The sequence below is a fragment of the Dermochelys coriacea genome, chromosome 24, assembly GCF_009764565.3.
Source record: "Dermochelys coriacea isolate rDerCor1 chromosome 24, rDerCor1.pri.v4, whole genome shotgun sequence".
NCBI classification, from domain to species: Eukaryota; Metazoa; Chordata; order Testudines; family Dermochelyidae; genus Dermochelys; species Dermochelys coriacea.
The window spans coordinates 11,052,656-11,070,419 of record NC_050091.1 but is presented as its reverse complement, the minus strand read 5'-3'; the positions used below and the strand labels follow the sequence as shown (position 1 = coordinate 11,070,419).

The window sequence follows — 17,764 nt, the reverse complement described above, 5'->3', positions numbered from 1 at the left end:
TAAACTTGTGTGCAGAAAAAGAAGAAAAATCCAAGAATTTATAATTATTGCAGTATAACCAGGAAGTGCTACACTAGAAACAGGTAGTTGTTGAAGCTACTAGCAACTTAGTATCTTCAATGATTATCTGTTATTAAGTATATGCACCATGACCTCCATCTGCACAGCGTTAAGGGAGAGGAATGATGAGGTGCTAAGAGTAATAAAAATAACTTTTTCACAGTAAATACTTTGAAGAAGTGACAGCCCCTCTGCAGTGGGTCACAGGACAATGCCCCTCCAGTGCAGCAATGGGACCAGCCCCTAAACAAAGCTGGGAACTGCTGGGAACAGGTGATGCCGGGGAAGACCAGGAGATGCCGAGTGATGCTGGGGGGAACCAGCAATTCCAGGGGGAATAGGCGATGCCAGGGGGAACAGGTGATGCCAGGGGAGACCAGGAGATGCCGGGTGATGCTGGGGGGAACCAGCAATTCCAGGGGGAACAGCTGATGCCAGGGGGAACAGGTGATGCCTGGGGAGACCAGGAGACGCTGAGCGATGCTGGGGGAAACAGGCAATGCCAGTCTGTGCTAGGTGAGGAGGCTATATGGCCAGCACAGGGCACAGCAGGGGTAGCTCGCGGAGACACTCACGGCTTCCTGGGGGCGCCAGGGCCGTAGACCTGCAAACCGAGCTCACTGGGGAGCAAGAGAGGGGCATGCTTCAGGCACTGTCTGCCAGAGTTCGTCTGGACCTCTGCCTTCCTCACCCCCCCCTTTAAGGTCTGGCTGCTTTGGGCTCACTTCCCCTCAGGGTGACACCAAATATCCCCTGGAGCGTGAAGGGGAAGCAGATGTTTCTGCCCAGGCGCTGTGGCTGGCAGCCAGGTCCCAGCCTGACCGAGTTCCTGGGGCATAGCTGGAGGAAACCTGGTTTGCAAGCATAGCTTCGTCTCTGGGGCAATCGGACTTGATGAGCAGAAGTGAAAGTGTGTACCTCTCACTCGGCCTGGAGCCAGGGCCCAGCCTGTCCCTCAGCTGCCCAGCCTAGGGCAGCTGTTGAGGCTGGGCACCATGCTCAAGCGAGGGAGTGTTCTGAGACACGTCTGGGAGTAGACAGAACTGTCCTGTCTGCATCGCAGATTGGATCCACACAGCCTCTGACCTGCTGGGGCCTGGCTTGTCTGGTGAGCATTAGCCCAGTTATGGATCACAGCTGAGGTCCGCAGGCCGGTGCAATGTTGGGCGAGTCGGGGGCTCAGTAGCGATGCACTGGGAACAGCAATGCACTGGGAACAGGCTGCATTCTGCAAGGCTCTGGTTCTCCATGGACTGCTGCACAGCTCATGTGGATGCCAAAGCCCAGGTGCCTTCTTTTAGTCGTGGGAGGGCCAGGGGCACAGAGGGCTGCTTTCTATCCTTCCTCAGCTGAGCTAGTGACCTGAGCACCCTCACAACAAGGCATTCTGGGACACAGGTCAACATCCCACCTGGTCCTGCATCTCCCCCGCCCCTCCCCAGAGCCCTGCCAGCTCTGAGTGCCCCCGTCCCCTGCACCACTAACTTTAGGGAGGAGGTGCTGAACAGCCCAGTTTTACTAGCCCATAGAAGCAGAACTCTCCCTGAGGTGCCTCTGCCTCCCACTCCAGCAAGTGTCTGCCTGGCACACGCCCACCCAGCCACCTGACCACAAATGCATGGCACAGCCTTGGCTCTGCTCCCACTGCTGTTCTCCATGCCCTGAGCTACGCGGTGCCTGGGATTGCTCCTGAAGCCTGTTTCCAAGCCCTGAGTGCCTTGGGCACCGAGTGAAAGGCTACAGACAAGAATGTTGCCAGCAGATTCTTCTCATACCACATAGCTAAGGTTAAGATTTTGGCACAGCCCTAGCCATGGGGGGCAGGGGGGAGGGGCACAGCCCTGGCTGGAGGTGGTGCATAGCCTAGGCCACAGCTGCAAGGGAGGTGGGGGGGGGGCGCAGCCCCAGCTCCAGCTGTTGGGTTATATCTGCACTATATATAATGCAATATGTTATAGACCATTGAGGCCTAGTGTGAATGAAGTGTCTTTGACATGAGTATGTGAGTTGCATGCTGGCAACTGAAGTGAGGATTTAAGGTTTTAAGCAGTCAAGGACTGTTCATGCAAAACAGTCTTGTTGTGTCCATGGGAAACATACAAAATCAGCAGAAAAGGGTGGCGTATCCATTACAACTGTGGATAAAAACTGGGGGAAATGGAACGCAGCCTCCCCGGGACTGCTTGGATTATGGCAGCCTCCCTGGGGCTGCTTTCTCAGAGTTGTGGGTGAAAGGTCTAGCAAATGGAGACAAAGAGCAGATGATGTGACAGAGTGGTCTATAAATAGCTCCCTGACATATCTGAAATTTGGAGTCAGACATCGATCCAGAGCCCAGATTTTGAAGAGGTGTGCAGTGTCAGCTTGCCATGCCTTGTGATTGGACCGAACCTTGTCTGGCCATTGGGACTTTGTTCCAATCTTCAGATTCTGGTGCAGTATGTTTGGGGTATGAATGTGGAGTGAGGTTTATATTTAATCAGTAGAAGGTATTTAGAGTATTATATACCAACACTGTGTCCAATATCTGCCTGCTCCCCCATCCCACAGAGAGGCCTCTAGTAAAAACCTAACCTAGCCACAGCCACTGATAGCTGAAGCCGGTCACGGAGGTCTGGCAAGATCATGGAATCCGTGACTAAATCGTGTCCTTATGCACAGCCCAAAGCAGGTGCAGGCGGAGATGCTGGCCTGAGGGGGTTTGGGGAGCTGCCATTCTCCCCTAGCGCTGGGAGGAGTGCCCCGATGGCACTGTCCTTTCTGACAGAGCACCTGCTCCCTGGTGCGCCCCAGGCTGGAGTGAGCCAGTGAGGAGGCCATGTCCCTAAGGATATAACATAAGAATGGCCATACTGGGTCACATCAAAGGTCCCTCTAACCCATTATCCTGTCTTCCGATAGTGGCCAATGCCAGGTGCCCCAGAGGGAATGTACAGAACAGGTAATCATCAAGTGATCCATCCCATCACTCATTCCCAACTTGCCTGCCTCCCTCCCCATACAGGGGCAGCAACCCATGCATCTGGAGATTGGCATTGCCTGGGGGCAGATCTTAGGCAGGGCAACCAGAGCAGTAGCGGAGAGCTGCAGTCAGGCTATGTGTGATAGGTATGGAGGTCACACTCCTGCCTTGATCAGCCAAATGTGTGAGCTCATCAAAAACCAGTCTTAGGTGTGTCTGACAAGACCTATTCCCCCAAAAGCATGTGGGCTGGCAGTAATTGTACTCCCATCCTCTAGTTCTTTATTGATTGCACCTGTCTCAGCCTTTCCAGGGTTTTGCCCTGGAACGATGACAGCCTAACTGACCTATAGTTTCTTGACTCACATCATTTACCATATTTAAATCTTGCATGTTTCTTCTGCCAGTCCTCTGCAACTTCCCCAGTGTTCCAAGAGTTCATCAATATCAACATTAATACTCAGATTGCTCCTCGGACAATTATTTTAATACTCTTGGATGTGAGTGGTCTGTTCCTGTCCACTTAAAAATGTTTAACTTTAGTCACTGCTGGGTAACACCCTCCCTAGTCACAGATGAGATAGAAAGAATGACTTGGAAATGTCTCCCAGCCTCCTTCCAGTACAGAACAGAAATATTTACTGAACACTTCCCCCTTTCTTGTCATCATGGCTGACAGTGTTGCCGCTGCTCTCCCGTAATGGATCTGTATGAACACTGTGATTTTGTTTGTTCCTGATAGATTTAAAGAATGCCTTGATTGTCCATCATCAGAGGGGTAGCCGTGTTAGTCTGGATCTGTAAAAGCAGCAAAGAGTCCTGTGAAACCTTACAGACTAACAGATGTATTAGAGCTGATGAAGTGGGTATTCACCCACGAAAGCTCATGCTCCAAAACGTCTGTTAGTCTATAAGATGTCCCAGGACTCTTTGCTACTTTTGATTGTCCATAACACACTGGCCACAGACTCTTGATATCTGTCCCTCTGATTCTTCCCTCTGGTTTATTCTGCAGCTTTAGCTCCTCCTCACTGGCTTCTCAGGAGCTGTGGCCCAGAGGGGTAGGGGCAGAGCTCGCTGTCCTGGGGGAGGAGGGCAAGCACTGGCTATGATGCCCTCTGTACAGGGAGGACAGGCAGAGAGCAGCCGATTCCCTGGCACTCTGGAGGGTGCATGGGTCATGTTTTCCAATCTCCCACCCCACGGCTCCCAGCCAAAGATGGGACTCCCGGTAATGCCCCCATCCAGAGCAGGGCTTCTGTTGGACTCGGCGGTCTGTCAGTGCTAAGTCCCCTGGTGCTCAGTATTTAGCCCCATTTGATCTTGGCACCCACCTCGAGACAGTGGGGCCTGATGTCAGTTGAAGTGCTGGGGCTCAGTGCCTCTGAGGGCCAGGCCCCAAGACACCCAGAAACAGCAATGCGGAACTAGCGCGGGGTAGAGGAGGCTTTGGGAAGGCATGCATTGCTGCCCGTATCTGATGGCACTGCTCAGGTGCTCACAGATGTGGCTAGAGACATTTATTGAAGTGCCATAAGAATATAATGGCCAATCAGCTGCGCCCTGCCCTACTGCCTGAAGGGGGCATGCTGTGACAGCACAGGGGGGTCCATTGGGGCAAACTGCCACAGCACAGGGAGATATGGGGGGCATTGCAACAGCATGGGGGATCTATGGGAGGTGTTGTGACAGTGCAGGAGGATTGGGGGCTCCATTCTGGCCAGCAAAAGGGGATTGTGGTGGGCACACTGCAGCCAGCCTGTGGGCATCAGCAGATGACATAGGGGCTCGGTGAGCAGCACAAGGGGTTGGCGAAGACACTGCAGGCAGCCAGGGGGCTTGCAGGGTTGTTCCCTGGTGCAGTCGCTGCTTACCCCGGCCCCTGCAGTGGAACAGGCTTGGCTCCATGTTCTTCCTTCTCCACATTACCAGACAAGCCAGCAGTGAGGATTCAGCCACAGCCCCCCTACCCCAGCCGGGTGGAGAGCTGCAGCTGCAGTGTGACGTCCCAGCAGATCCTGGGTAAGGAGCTCCCCTCCCTCCCCCCTCAGCTGCTCTTGCTCTAGTGACCCCCTTCCTAGCACACCCACCCCCACCCTGCGCCCAAGAGCTCCCCCCTCCCCCCATCGCGTCCAGCCCACCCTGCACCCAAAGCACTCGCCCCACCCCACCCACAGTGCCCACCCCTACCCTGCACCCATAGCACTTGCCCCTCCCCTTCCCATCACACCCACTCCCATCCTGGGCCCATAGCGCCACCGCACTTGCCCCTCCCATCACGCCCACCCCCACCCTGGGCCCATAGCTCTCGCCCCTCTGCCTCCCATCACCCCCCCTGCACCTGTAGCACTCCCCTTCCCCTCCCACTGCACCCACCCCAACACTGGGCCCGTAGTGTTCACCCCTCCCATCACGCCCACCCTGCACCCATCGGTAGAGCCCAGGACACAACATGGGTCACACCAGGATCATCCCCACAGGGTGGGAAATGCCGAACGACCCCCCTGCAGCTTTTGCTGAGCCCTGCACTGTGCATGGAGCAGTAGGATCAGATCTGCCAAAGCACAAACCTTCCACCCCACACCCGCAGAGAGTCCTGCCCTGGTGGGATGCTGGGTCCAGAACATAGACCAACCAGTGGGGGAGCAGCCGGGCACCTCCCTGCGGCCACTCACCTGCTCTCTGAGTTCTTGTCCTGAGCACGGTTGCCACACTGGGAAACCGCACTGCCTTTCGGGACAAACCCCACGTATCCCGCTCCCTAAGAGATCCAGGCCTGGCTCTGCCCTGCCCTGCCTCGTGCCCACACTGTTGCAGAGGTCAGAGGGGGTGGCACACGCTGCCAGATCTCACTGGTAGCGTTATACGCTGCCTCTGCACTCGCCCCGTCCTGGTGTGCCTGGCACCAGAGGACCAGGCCTCTTGGCCCTGGCGTCCTTCACATGCTGTCGTGGAATGGCTGCAGCATTGCTGTGTGCTGATATCACCTGCTGGGGCCTGCCCCACAGGCACTGCAATGGAGGTGCAGTCAGACCTGTCCCAGTGTGTGCCCCTTGGGAAACCGCTCCTTATCTCTGACTAACCCTCTTCCTCTTAGCCCCCTGGAATTTCTGTGGACAAAGGAAGGCAGCGATGTCCCCCTGCAGATAAACCCCAACCACATCCTCACCCTCCCCCCCGTCAGCAAGAATGAAACCAGCACCTACAACTGTACGGCCACCAGTGGCTGGGGCAGCTCCGTGGCCAAGTACGGCCTGGAGATGATCAGTAGGTCCCTGCAGCCCTCGGCCCAGGGAGGGCACATGGCAGCAGCCAGGGCACTGAGCTCCCTCCTGCCCCCACAGGAGTGGGCTTTCGCCAGCACCAGCATCCACTTTTGTGCCCTGTCTCCTGGTGGGCAAAGTGCCAATGTGGCCATGTGCTGATGGAGCTTTTCAATTAAAAGGGCCTTATTTGAATGCTGCTTCCCCTGGAACATGCTGTCCGAGACTTGGGGAAGATGGCCGTGGGGTCCATCTGTCCCCAGCCTCAGAGACAGCAGGGGGCTGTTCACTTCTCCACTTCCCCGTGACCAGCAGGGGGCGCAGTGTGTATCCAGCATTCCCCTGTCCTGGAGGGAGCAGATCCAGTGCCCGAGCCCATCCTGCCATTTTGGTGTGTGGGGTCTGCAGCTGATGTCAGGAGAGGGGACAGGGTCAGACTCTTGGTGCAGATGGAGGGGCCTCAGGGTGGTGTACAGGGGAATCTAGCATGGACAGTGGTGATCTCTGTTCAAATCGATAGGGCTTCCCCAAGGGTTAATGCTTCCCCCCACTCCCCATCTCTCTGGAGGAGTTGAACGCCTGCCTCTATGTGGCACTTTGCCTGCATTCCCAATGAGTTACCCCACCCCTCAAAGCTCACAGTGTGGGGGTCCGGGCTACAGTGTGTTGGGGGGGCCCTGGGGTACAGCATGTTTGAGGGGGAGTGTCCTGGGAGTGCAGTATGTTGGGGGGGTTTCTGGGGGCGGAGTGTGTTTGGGGCATGGGGGCCAGGGTCAGAGTATGTTTGGAGGGGCTGGGAGCAGAGTATGTCAGGGGATCCCAGGGATGGAGTGTGCTAAGGGGGATGCCTGGGGTGGAGCATGTTTGGGGGGAGGGACGGTGCAGCGTGTGTGGAGGGACCTGGGGGTGGAGCCTATTGGAGGGAGGGGGACCAGGGGCAGAATGTGTTGGGGGGGGCTTGGAGCAGAGTATGTTTGGGGGGGATGGTGGAGCATGTTGGGGGGGACAGGGTGGAGAGTGGTGGGGGGTGCTTGCAGAAGGCACGGGAGATGCAGGCACCCTGATTATGCCTGGGGAGGAGGTGGGCGCCAGGGCCAGTGCAGAGCACCTGGAATGGGAAAGGCCCTCAGCCGACTCCCACTCTCCTTGCTCGGGCCAGTGGCTAGGTGCGGAATAGAGGATGGCCTCAGTGAAGCTAACAACCCCTGACTCAAAGTGCCCCATCTGGGTTCATGTTCTGAATGTACCTGTGGCCAGGCAGCCTTGCAGCTGTGACCTTCCCACAGCCCCAGCACTCGCCATGCCCACCTCCGGAGTGTCTGCACACTGGCTGGGGTCACACACAGCCCCAGCACTCGCCATGCCCACCTCCGGAGCGTCTGCACACTGGCTGGGGTCACACACAGCCCCAGCACCCGCCGTGCCCACCGCCGGAGCGTCTGCACACTGGCTGGGGTCACACACAGCCCCAGCACCCGCCGTGCCCACCGCCGGAGCGTCTGCACACTGGCTGGGGTCACACACAGCCCCAGCACCCGCCGTGCCCACCGCCGGAGCGTCTGCACACTGGCTGGGGTCACACACAGCCCCAGCACCCGCCGTGCCCACCGCCGGAGCGTCTGCACACTGGCTGGGGTCACACACAGCCCCAGCACCCGCCGTGCCCACCGCCGGAGCGTCTGCACACTGGCTGGGGTCACACACAGCCCCAGCACCCGCCGTGCCCACCGCCGGAGCGTCTGCACACTGGCTGGGGTCACACACAGCCCCAGCACCCGCCGTGCCCACCGCCGGAGCGTCTGCACACTGGCTGGGGTCACACACAGCCCCAGCACCCGCCGTGCCCACCGCCGGAGCGTCTGCACACTGGCTGGGGTCACACACAGCCCCAGCACCCGCCGTGCCCACCGCCGGAGCGTCTGCACACTGGCTGGGGTCACACACAGCCCCAGCACCCGCCGTGCCCACCGCCGGAGCGTCTGCACACTGTCTGGGGGCCACACGCAGCCCCAGCACCCGCCGTGCCCACCGCCGGAGCGTCGGCACACTGGCTGGGGGCCACACGCAGCCCCAGCACCCGCCGTGCCCACCGCCGGAGCGTCGGCACACTGGCTGGGGTCACACGCAGCCCCAGCACCCGCCGTGCCCACCGCCGGAGCGTCGGCACACTGGCTGGGGTCACACGCAGCCCCAGCACCCGCCGTGCCCACCGCCGGAGCGTCGGCACACTGGCTGGGGTCACACGCAGCCCCAGCACCCGCCGTGCCCACCGCCGGAGCGTCGGCACACTGGCTGGGGTCACACGCAGCCCCAGCACCCGCCGTGCCCACCGCCGGAGCGTCGGCACACTGGCTGGGGTCACACGCAGCCCCAGCACCCGCCGTGCCCACCGCCGGAGCGTCGGCACACTGGCTGGGGTCACACGCAGCCCCAGCACCCGCCGTGCCCACCGCCGGAGCGTCGGCACACTGGCTGGGGTCACACGCAGCCCCAGCACCCGCCGTGCCCACCGCCGGAGCGTCGGCACACTGGCTGGGGTCACACGCAGCCCCAGCACCCGCCGTGCCCACCGCCGGAGCGTCGGCACACTGGCTGGGGTCACACACAGCCCCAGCACCCGCCGTGCCCACCGCCGGAGCGTCGGCACACTGGCTGGGGTCACACACAGCCCCAGCACCCGCCGTGCCCACCGCCGGAGCGTCGGCACACTGCCTGGGGGCCACACGCAGCCCCAGCACCCGCCGTGCCCACCTCCGGAGCATCGGCACACTGCCTAGGGGCCACACGCAGCCCCAGCACCCACCGTGCCCACCTCCGGAGTGTCCGCACACTGCCTGGGGGCCACACGCAGCCCCAGCACCCGCCGTGCCCACCTCCGGAGTGTCCGCACACTGCCTGGGGATGAGATATGGGTAGGGTGACCAGATAGCAACTGTGAAAAAACGCGACAGGGTGGGGGGTAATAGGCGCCTATATAAGAAAAAGTCCCAAAAAAATGGACTGTCCCTATAAAAACAGGACATCTGGTCACCCTAGATATGGGGCTAGCCGTAGGACCCAGTTTGCCCTGTCCCATCTGCCACCCATGGCGACTCATTCCAAGGTGCAGAGGAAAGTGTTGGGGTCATCATTGGGGCCCATTTTACCAAGGCCCAACCCCGTAGTGCGGGTGCCATCTTCCCACAAGGAACTCACCAGTTTCTGCAGGAGTTGTTGTTGCACCCCCGCTTGCTCCTTAACAAAGTCCTGTTCAGTCCTCTGCTGCTCAACCTGCCAGGCAAGTAGAGCCTGTCTCTCCATCTGGTGGGATTGCTGGAAGGCCTGCAGCGTCTTCTGCATCTCCTCCAGCTGCTGAGCCAGCCACTGCAGGGTTCCCTCCATCTCTGGGTCGCCAAACTGTAACTCTGGCACAAAAGGATCTTGGACAAGCCCCCATGTGTCATGGTGTGCACGGCCGACCCCTCTTCTTCTGGGCACGGTTGCCCTCCCAAATAAGTCCAGGCAGACTTCAGCTCGGTGCAATAGCTGTGTCCTTTTTTCTTTAAGCATTTTCCCACCACCAGTGTCCAACTATATACAATCCTTGCAAGTGTCTCACCTACCGCAGGCTGGGTCAGTAACCAGCTAGAGGGCTTCCACCACTCTCTCTGACTGACCTTTTCCTTCTGGCTTCTTCCCAACCTTTGTAGCTCTTGCCTGTTAGGCTGGCAGGTGTTGCCAATCACCAGGCAGACATAAGGCTTTTCAATTAACCCCAATATATCCCCCTTAATTGGGGCTGGTATGGCAGGGGCTGATGAGGTGTGTTTGCAGCAGCACACTGCCACAGCTGGGATAGTGGGGTGTGGGAGGGGGTAAGGGAATTAGCAGAACTAGGTAAAGCCCAGGGCTGGGATAGCATGGTGTGGGGAAGTAAGGGGCACTGACAGATATTGGTCGGGCACAGGGCTGAAATATCAGCTTGGTGGAGAATGGGGGTGGGCATTGGCAGAGCTGGGTCGGATCCAGGGCCAGGATAGCGGGGGGGGGGGGGGGAATTAGGGGCCTCAGGGGTTAACTAGGAAGAATGGTACCAATCGGGTCCCTTACCCTGATGGAGAAACACGCCCCCTCATCTCTCTTCTCCTCACAGACCTCTTCCATAAGGTGTTTGTTTTCCCAAGAGCATCCAATGACTCCTATGTAATCCTGAAGCCGAAGTCAGAGCAATCACTCCAGAGTTTTACCATGTGTCTGAGATCCTACACTGACCTGCCCCGACCGTACGCTCTCTTCTCCTATGCCACCAAGGCCCATGACAACGAAATCCTGCTCTTCAAATCCAGCTCCGGGAAGTACAGACTATATGTGTGGGGGGGGAGGGGGGGGAATTTGTGACCTTCAGAGTCCCAGAGACCCGTATGGACTGGGAGCACATCTGTGCCGGCTGGGACTCCACCACCGGCATAGCCGAGTTCTGGGTGAACGGGAAACCCTTACCCAGGAAGGGCCTGTGGAAAGGCTACTCTGTCAGTGCCGAGGCTGTGATCATCCTGGGGCAGGAGCCGGACTCCTTCAGGGGCGGGTTTGAACTCCCAGAGTCATTTGTAGGGGAAATCACAGATGTGTACATATGGGACCATGTCCTCTATAACATGGAGTCTATAATGAGGGGTGGGTACTTTTGCCGCTACATCTTTGGCTGGAATAATTTGCACTATGAATTAGTAGGTGACGTGTTGCTGAAACCCAGGCTGCAATTCTGTGAACACGGGTTGCATTCATTAGCGGTGTAGCCCCAGGCCAAAGCCATGGATCTCCAACTCCTGCTGTCTGCTTTCAGAGAGTGACGTGTCCCCAGGCTGTGCTGTCTGCAGCCATAAACCAGACATGCCAAACCCGTGAAGAAAACTCAGAAATTGGGCTTGTTTTTGGCTTAATTGGCTAGTGAGTTGTGTGTTGGCTAGTTTGGGCTTGTAGCTCGTTTCCTGTTGTAGCTTGTTGCTTCTTTTTTTTGATTGGCTCCCGGCAAGCAGGGGCAAGGGGGGGCAAGCTGGGGCAAGGGGCAAGCAGGGGCAAGAGAAGGAGAGTCAGAGGTGCACAGCGGGCCCACCACAGTCCCAGACTGCACATTGGGGGGATCTAGTCACATAGAGTGTTGGGGTTCTTAGGGATTGGTTTGTTTTGGCCTTGTTTTGAAATGGGATTAGCTTGATTGTGAAAGTTGAGGTGCTTATTTACTATGTGAAAGTTGGCAACTGTGCCATAAATCCTGGCAAGTCTAGCACAAAGGAGAATATGATCTCCAGTCCCTGGACTTTATGCCGTTCCCTGTCGCACACACTGGGCCAAAGCACAGAGCTGAGAGAGGCTGGAAGGTGCTGTCGTGGCCTCTCACCCTGGGCCCCAGCACTGGATGCTCCTCAGTGAGCTTTCCAGTGCTTGGTCCAGTCTGCTCATAAATGTGCCTGGCATCACGACTGGTGCAGCTCTCCATGAGCTTTCCTGCTCGCTGCAGATCTCATGGGCAGGATGGGATCCTGACATGCACTCAGCACCATTTGCCTGGGTTCCTCCCACTAATCTGGTGAATTCTGGCCCTGCAGAGATGTGCCAGGCCCTGCCTTTCACTGCTGGGATAAGTCCTTGACACAGACAGGTCCAAATCCCATTGGCTTTTCATGCAGGCACACTACATTGCAAACTCCTACCCATTCCCTCAGTGTGACAGTGCCCTTCCCTTGAAAAGCTTGGCTGCTGATTAGCTCCCCCCTGGCCCTCCATGGCTGGTTGTACATCTCCATTTTCCTACTGTCTGTTTGGCTATAATCCTACCTGTTGCATTGTTTCTCCAGGCTCCCATCCCCCCACTCACCTCCTTATGTCCGTGATTTTCTCACACAGGCATTCTCCTCGCTCTCTTCCAGGTCACTTAGGTCTTAAGAGGCTCTGAAATGAGACCAAAAGGTGCAATCCCCTCCCGCTCTCATTCCATTACCCTCTAGCGTTTCCCGTTTATGGTCCTGCTGGAGCTCTTGATTCATATCGGCTAATTGCAGTGTAGATGTTTAATTGCAGAGTAGACGTTCCAGCTCTGGCTGCAGCTCAAGCGCTGGGACCCTCCCACCACCCAGGACCTTCCTAGACCCCAATTAAACAGCCCCTTTGCTTGAGCCCCACCAGACGGAGTCAGCTGCCATGGGCCAGCCGAGCTGTCCAATTGCAGTGTAGACCTACCCTGAGTGAGAGCAGCACAGAACCCACCAACAGGTCACAGCCATTCCCATTCAGCCAGCCCATGCTGGTGCAGCAGAGCATGGCGGCTGGGGAACCATTCGCACATGGGCGTGGTAGCGCTGCTGGATGCCCAGCAAACCTGCTCCATTCCATGAGCGGGCTGGCAGGAGCGACACATCTACACCCTCAACCACCAAATCATTATAACTTTTTCATGGTTAAGGTCTCCAAGCTGATCCAAGCCTGGGCCCACCCATGGTTCTTAGCTCTGTGCTCAGCTCAGGTCCAGGCCATGGGTGGAGCTCAAGGCTGTCAGCAGCAGGGATCCTAGTTTTCCGTGACAAAAAAAACAAACTTCTCTGATAAAAACTATAAAAATTTGCATTTTTCCACAATTAAAATGAAAGGCTGAACTGTAGTTTCCCTAGGCACCATACTTACAGATATCATTTGAACACAATGGTGTATTGATATACATTAGAAGCCCATTTATCCAAGCCTCCATTATCCAGCTCTCCGTACTAACCGACCCACCAGTCTCCTAAGGCTGACAGTCCAACTGCCAGCTGTGCGGGGCCGACAGCCTGAGCCCCCTATCTTAAAATAAGGGATTGAAAGCTCTTTGCTAGTTCTCCTGATTATCCCGGTTTTTGATTATCCAATCTGGCCCCGGTCCCAATTAGATCGGATAAATAGGTTTCAGCTGTTAATTTAAAACAAATTCAAAAAGCAACCACAAGAGGGGGTGGTTATGTTCATTGAATAAATGGCACTGGCACTTTCAGTAAAACTTAATTAATTGTTAATATAGGTTTTTATTTTTTCACAAAATGTAAAAACTAAAGATTTTCTGTAAGAACGCAAATTCCGCATTTTTCCCTGGCAAACGGATTTCTAGGCTCCCTGGTCATCAGGAGTTCAGTCCTGGTTTCTCGGCCTCCTGTTTTTTCACTCTGAATGTGAGATAGAGGAGAGGCTCAGGGAACTGGGCCTATTTAGTCTGTAGAAGAGAAGAGTGAGGGGGGATTTGATAGCAGCCTTCAACTACCCCTGAAAGAGGGTTCCAAAGTGGATGGAGCTTGGCTGTTCTCAGTGGTGGCAGATGACAGAAGAAGGAGCAATGGTCTCAAGTTGCAGTGGGGGAGGTCTAGGTTGGATATTAGGGAAAACTATTTCACTAGGAGGGTGGTGAAGCACTGGAATGGGTTACCTAGGGAGGTGGCGGAATCTCCTTCCTTAGAAGTTTTTAAGGTCAGGCTTGACAAAGCCCTGGCTGGGATGATTTAGTTGGTGTTGGTCCTGCTTTGAGCAGGGGGTTGGACTAGATGACCTCCTGAGGCCCCTTCCAACCCTGATCTTCTATGATTCTTTGATATTCAGCATACACCCACTCCATGGAATAAATACTCTTATGTATGTTTTGATGATGCGTACTCTCCATCCTACTGCAGCGTACAACACTGTTATATTATGTCTTGGCCTATTTTACTTGACCCCAGCATGTAACCTCAGATTATCCACATGGCATCAAGTAAATAAAAATCATTTGGGAAACAAACAATGCCATTTGCTGGCAAGATCTGCTTTGCACTGCTCAGGGATTTGGGGGCAAGTAAGTAGGAAAGGCTCTATAGTGTTATTCAACGTATAATTCTGACAGGTGTCCATACCCCCTTTTTAAATGTATGTCCCACCCCCAGCCTCATTTTTGGACCTGTAAATTTCCTAACTGTAGGAACAGTAAGACAAAGGAACAGATTACCTAGGCAAGATGTGGAATCATCTTCACTGGACGTTTTCAAAAGGAGGCTGGAGCCATCTGTCTTGGATGGTTTAGACACAACAAATCCTGTATCTTGGCAGGGGGTTAGACCAAATGACCCTTGTGGTCCCTTCTTACCCTATGGTTCTATGATTCTATGACTTGAAAATTAAATTCACATGTAGCAAAGATACTTTTTGCCTCCTGAGTGGGAATGTCAATCAGAATTCTAATGAATGAAATGGGTGACAATTACTCTGGGGGGCTGTTTGTGCCACTCAGAGACTCTAATGACCACTAATGCTAAGGACTCTGTGGACCAGGTAGGCATGAAGGTGTTTATAGTATTCTGCCTGGTAGTCATATCAGTAACCAAGAAAGCATCTCTTTGAGGCAGTTACCAAAACAACTCAACAGCCTTATACATAATGACGCCTTCGGCCGTAAGTACATTAAAACCTCTTTCAATGTTAAACATTACAACATTAATTTTGTGGCCTTGTATGGGAATAGCGAGCAGCTGCCAGCTAAACATCTACACCCTGATTTTGAGAATGGGAACTGTGTGAGGGAGTGCATGCAGCTCATGCAGGGTTCTGGGAAATATGTAAAAGACCGAGTGCTTTTCATCTATTGTGATGAATTTGTCCCAGGTTACGCATGGAAGTTTTTAAGGTCAGGCTTGACAAAGCCCTGGCTGGGATGATTTAGTTTGGGATTGGTCCTTCTTTGAGCAGGGGGTTGGACTAGATGACCTCCTGAGGTCCCTTCCAACCCGGATATTCTATGATTCTATGATTCTGTGGTACACTCCCACCCTGACCCCGGACCCGGAATGAGCCCATCATTATTCTCTGATTAAAACTTGCAACCTGAGAGCAGAGATGCATTCTGCCCTGGCACTGCCCTCTACAGTCAATCTCATAGTAAGGGTGGGGTTGACAATGTGCTCAAAGTTAATCACCGAAGGAATATCTTATAGATTCATAGATACTAAGGTCAGAAGGGACCATTCTGGTCATCTAGTCCGACCTCCTGCACAGCGCAGGCCACAGAATCTCACCCACCCACTCCTATGAAAAACCTCACCTATGTCTGAGCTATTGAAGTCCTTAAATCATGGTTTAAAGACTTCGAGGAGCAGAGAAGCCTCCCTCAAGTCAACCATGCCCCATGCTACAGAGGAAGGCAAAAAACCTCCAGGGCCTCTCCAATCTGTCTTGTTTGACTATACGTGAGTATGAACACTGTGCAGTTCACATGTATTTTATCAATGGATGCTTTGATTTAAAATGGATTTCCTAGCGACCTGCTTCCAAAGGGTTCTGTGTCCAGAAGATTGTTCACTCACAAATGCATGCATGTGTACACATGCACGCACACACACACACGTGTGCATGCACACGCACACACACACACATGCTCTCTCTACCTACCAAACTTGGGCCAGGCAAGTGTTTTTATTCCTATGGGTTGCTCCCAGACAGTAATGTTTATCCTGAAGCTATCATGACTTTTTAAAATTGTAATTCTGATAACATTGTGTTTTACCAGAGACCGCTACAAGACCTCCTTGCAGTAGCCTGTGGATATCACTTCATATTTTTTTTTAAGAAATTTAGTAAGGGATTATCCATTGTTCAGATTGTCAAATTGTACACCAATGATTTACCAGAAAATGACCACATGGGGGTGCAGTTTGTAAAAAGACGGCGCGGGGGAGGGAGGTCAAACATGCCCAGTGTTTAATTTGTAATGAAAGAGGTGCCAGGGCTCAAGCAATTTTTTGTACATTCATAACTGATGCAGCAATTAAGCACTCTACATGCCCCTGACATGTTTTAACATATCCAGACCTGTCTTTCTTGTTGTGAGTTTAAAGATGTACCCCAAACCCTTTAAAAACAAATAACACACCCATTGGTTTCTGTTCAAGTATTTGTTTTACAGAGTTAACCAGTCAGGCCTTCTCACAGCCTCTGGTTTTTGGGAAGCATAGTTCTGAAAGGGGAGATGCCGCTGTCAGCCTCCATTCTTATCTGTCCTCTGGCTGGCTCTAGGCCTGTTTTTAGACATTCTGAAAACTCTGATGGCACTGTGCCCCATGACAGAGGTAGGCATATTCAGCTCTACCGGTGATTTTAATAAAAACATCCCACCCTTTAGGCTGTCTCTTGTTAGCGAGAGAATGCGCATTAAGAAAAGGAGTACTTGTGGCACCTTAGAGACTAACAAATTTATTAGAGCATAAGCTTTCGTGAGCTACAGCTCACTTCATCGGATGCATTTGGTGGAAAAAAAAAGAATGCGCATTAGTATCACCTGACTAAACTGAGTACTATATGTTAAACCCCCACAACCACATCCCAATATACAGAGGTTCCTTTATCATCCAAAGAGGAAATTTCTTTATGCTGACCCAGTTTATTTAACAGCATTTCAGTGTTCTTCGTCCAGCAGGTAATTATCCCGTCCAATACCTCCTGAGAGACACAGTCCGATGAACTCCCATCAGCTTCAGGAGACTGATTTTGCTCTTGTTCAGAGAAAGAGACTTATTTTAGCCTTTTGCACTTCCCCTTGCTTGGCACTTACCAGATATCTTTGCAGGACCTTGTGGTAACGGTTAGCCTTTTCCTAGTCGGATAAACCCGATCTTTGTCTTTCATCTCAGAGTGGTTGTGGTCTGATATTTTCTGTGCCGCTAGAGGCCCTTCTCAATTGTTCTAGCTGATGACACAGAACCAGATACGTTTTTTAAAGCATGTTCCATTATCAGGTATGTAAAAGTCCTGACAGTAGGGGGAGAGCAAAGCTTGACAAAGGACCAATAAAGCTTTTGCCTTTTGAGAGACAACTTATCACTCCATTTTTAATAAACCCCATTGTCTTTTGTACACTCACTTCACAGGGCTTCAGGGGGATGTTTCCTTTTAAAGGGCTGAGAGCTATTTCTGAGATGGCCACTACCAGGTCATCGGAGGCACAGCACAAAATAGCCTTTCTCTGCTTCAGACTCGCTTTGAGGAGCAGTTTTAAATGGGCCAGGTTTCTCTGCGCATGGCTAGACATCCCTCTCAGGGGTGCAGCCTTTCTTAAAATGGTGGGAGTATGGTAAAAATTACTACTTTTTAGGGGCTTTTTTCACAACGTATACACAGGTCCACTCTGGGGGAAGAGACCTGATCTCAGTCTGTAGGATTCAGGCACTGAAGCATTTAGATCCACCAGCATGAACCCACAGGATTTTGTGGTAGTGTGTGTTCTCAGATGTTGGCTGTGTGTGCGTGCCCTCTCTGCATGCTGCACTGGCTCTGGCCAAATAGTCTGCACAACGGGCCCAATAACCACACACCCATTTAGTAGCAAAGGCACCCAGCCAGGTTTATGGTCGACAAAGCACAGTACTAGCATCCCGCAGACACTATCAGGCCACTAATACATGGATGCCCATAGCAATGGAGCAGCTCAATCAATGGCAGGACTTTCCACTCCCCCTAG

At 53.9% G+C, this 17,764-nt stretch overlaps 1 protein-coding gene across 1 annotated transcript; it reads left to right on the top strand.

The window, feature by feature from the left end:
- Nucleotides 1-404: 404 nt before the first annotated feature.
- On the top strand, nt 405-11,060 carry LOC119848058 (mucosal pentraxin-like). Its single transcript, XM_043502280.1, is given in 7 exon segments — nt 405-576; nt 4,066-4,083; nt 4,955-4,993; nt 4,996-5,044; nt 6,120-6,289; nt 10,418-10,644; nt 10,647-11,060. Coding segments are annotated over 7 exon segments (1,089 nt in total).
- The last annotated feature ends 6,704 nt before the right edge of the window (nt 11,061-17,764 follow it).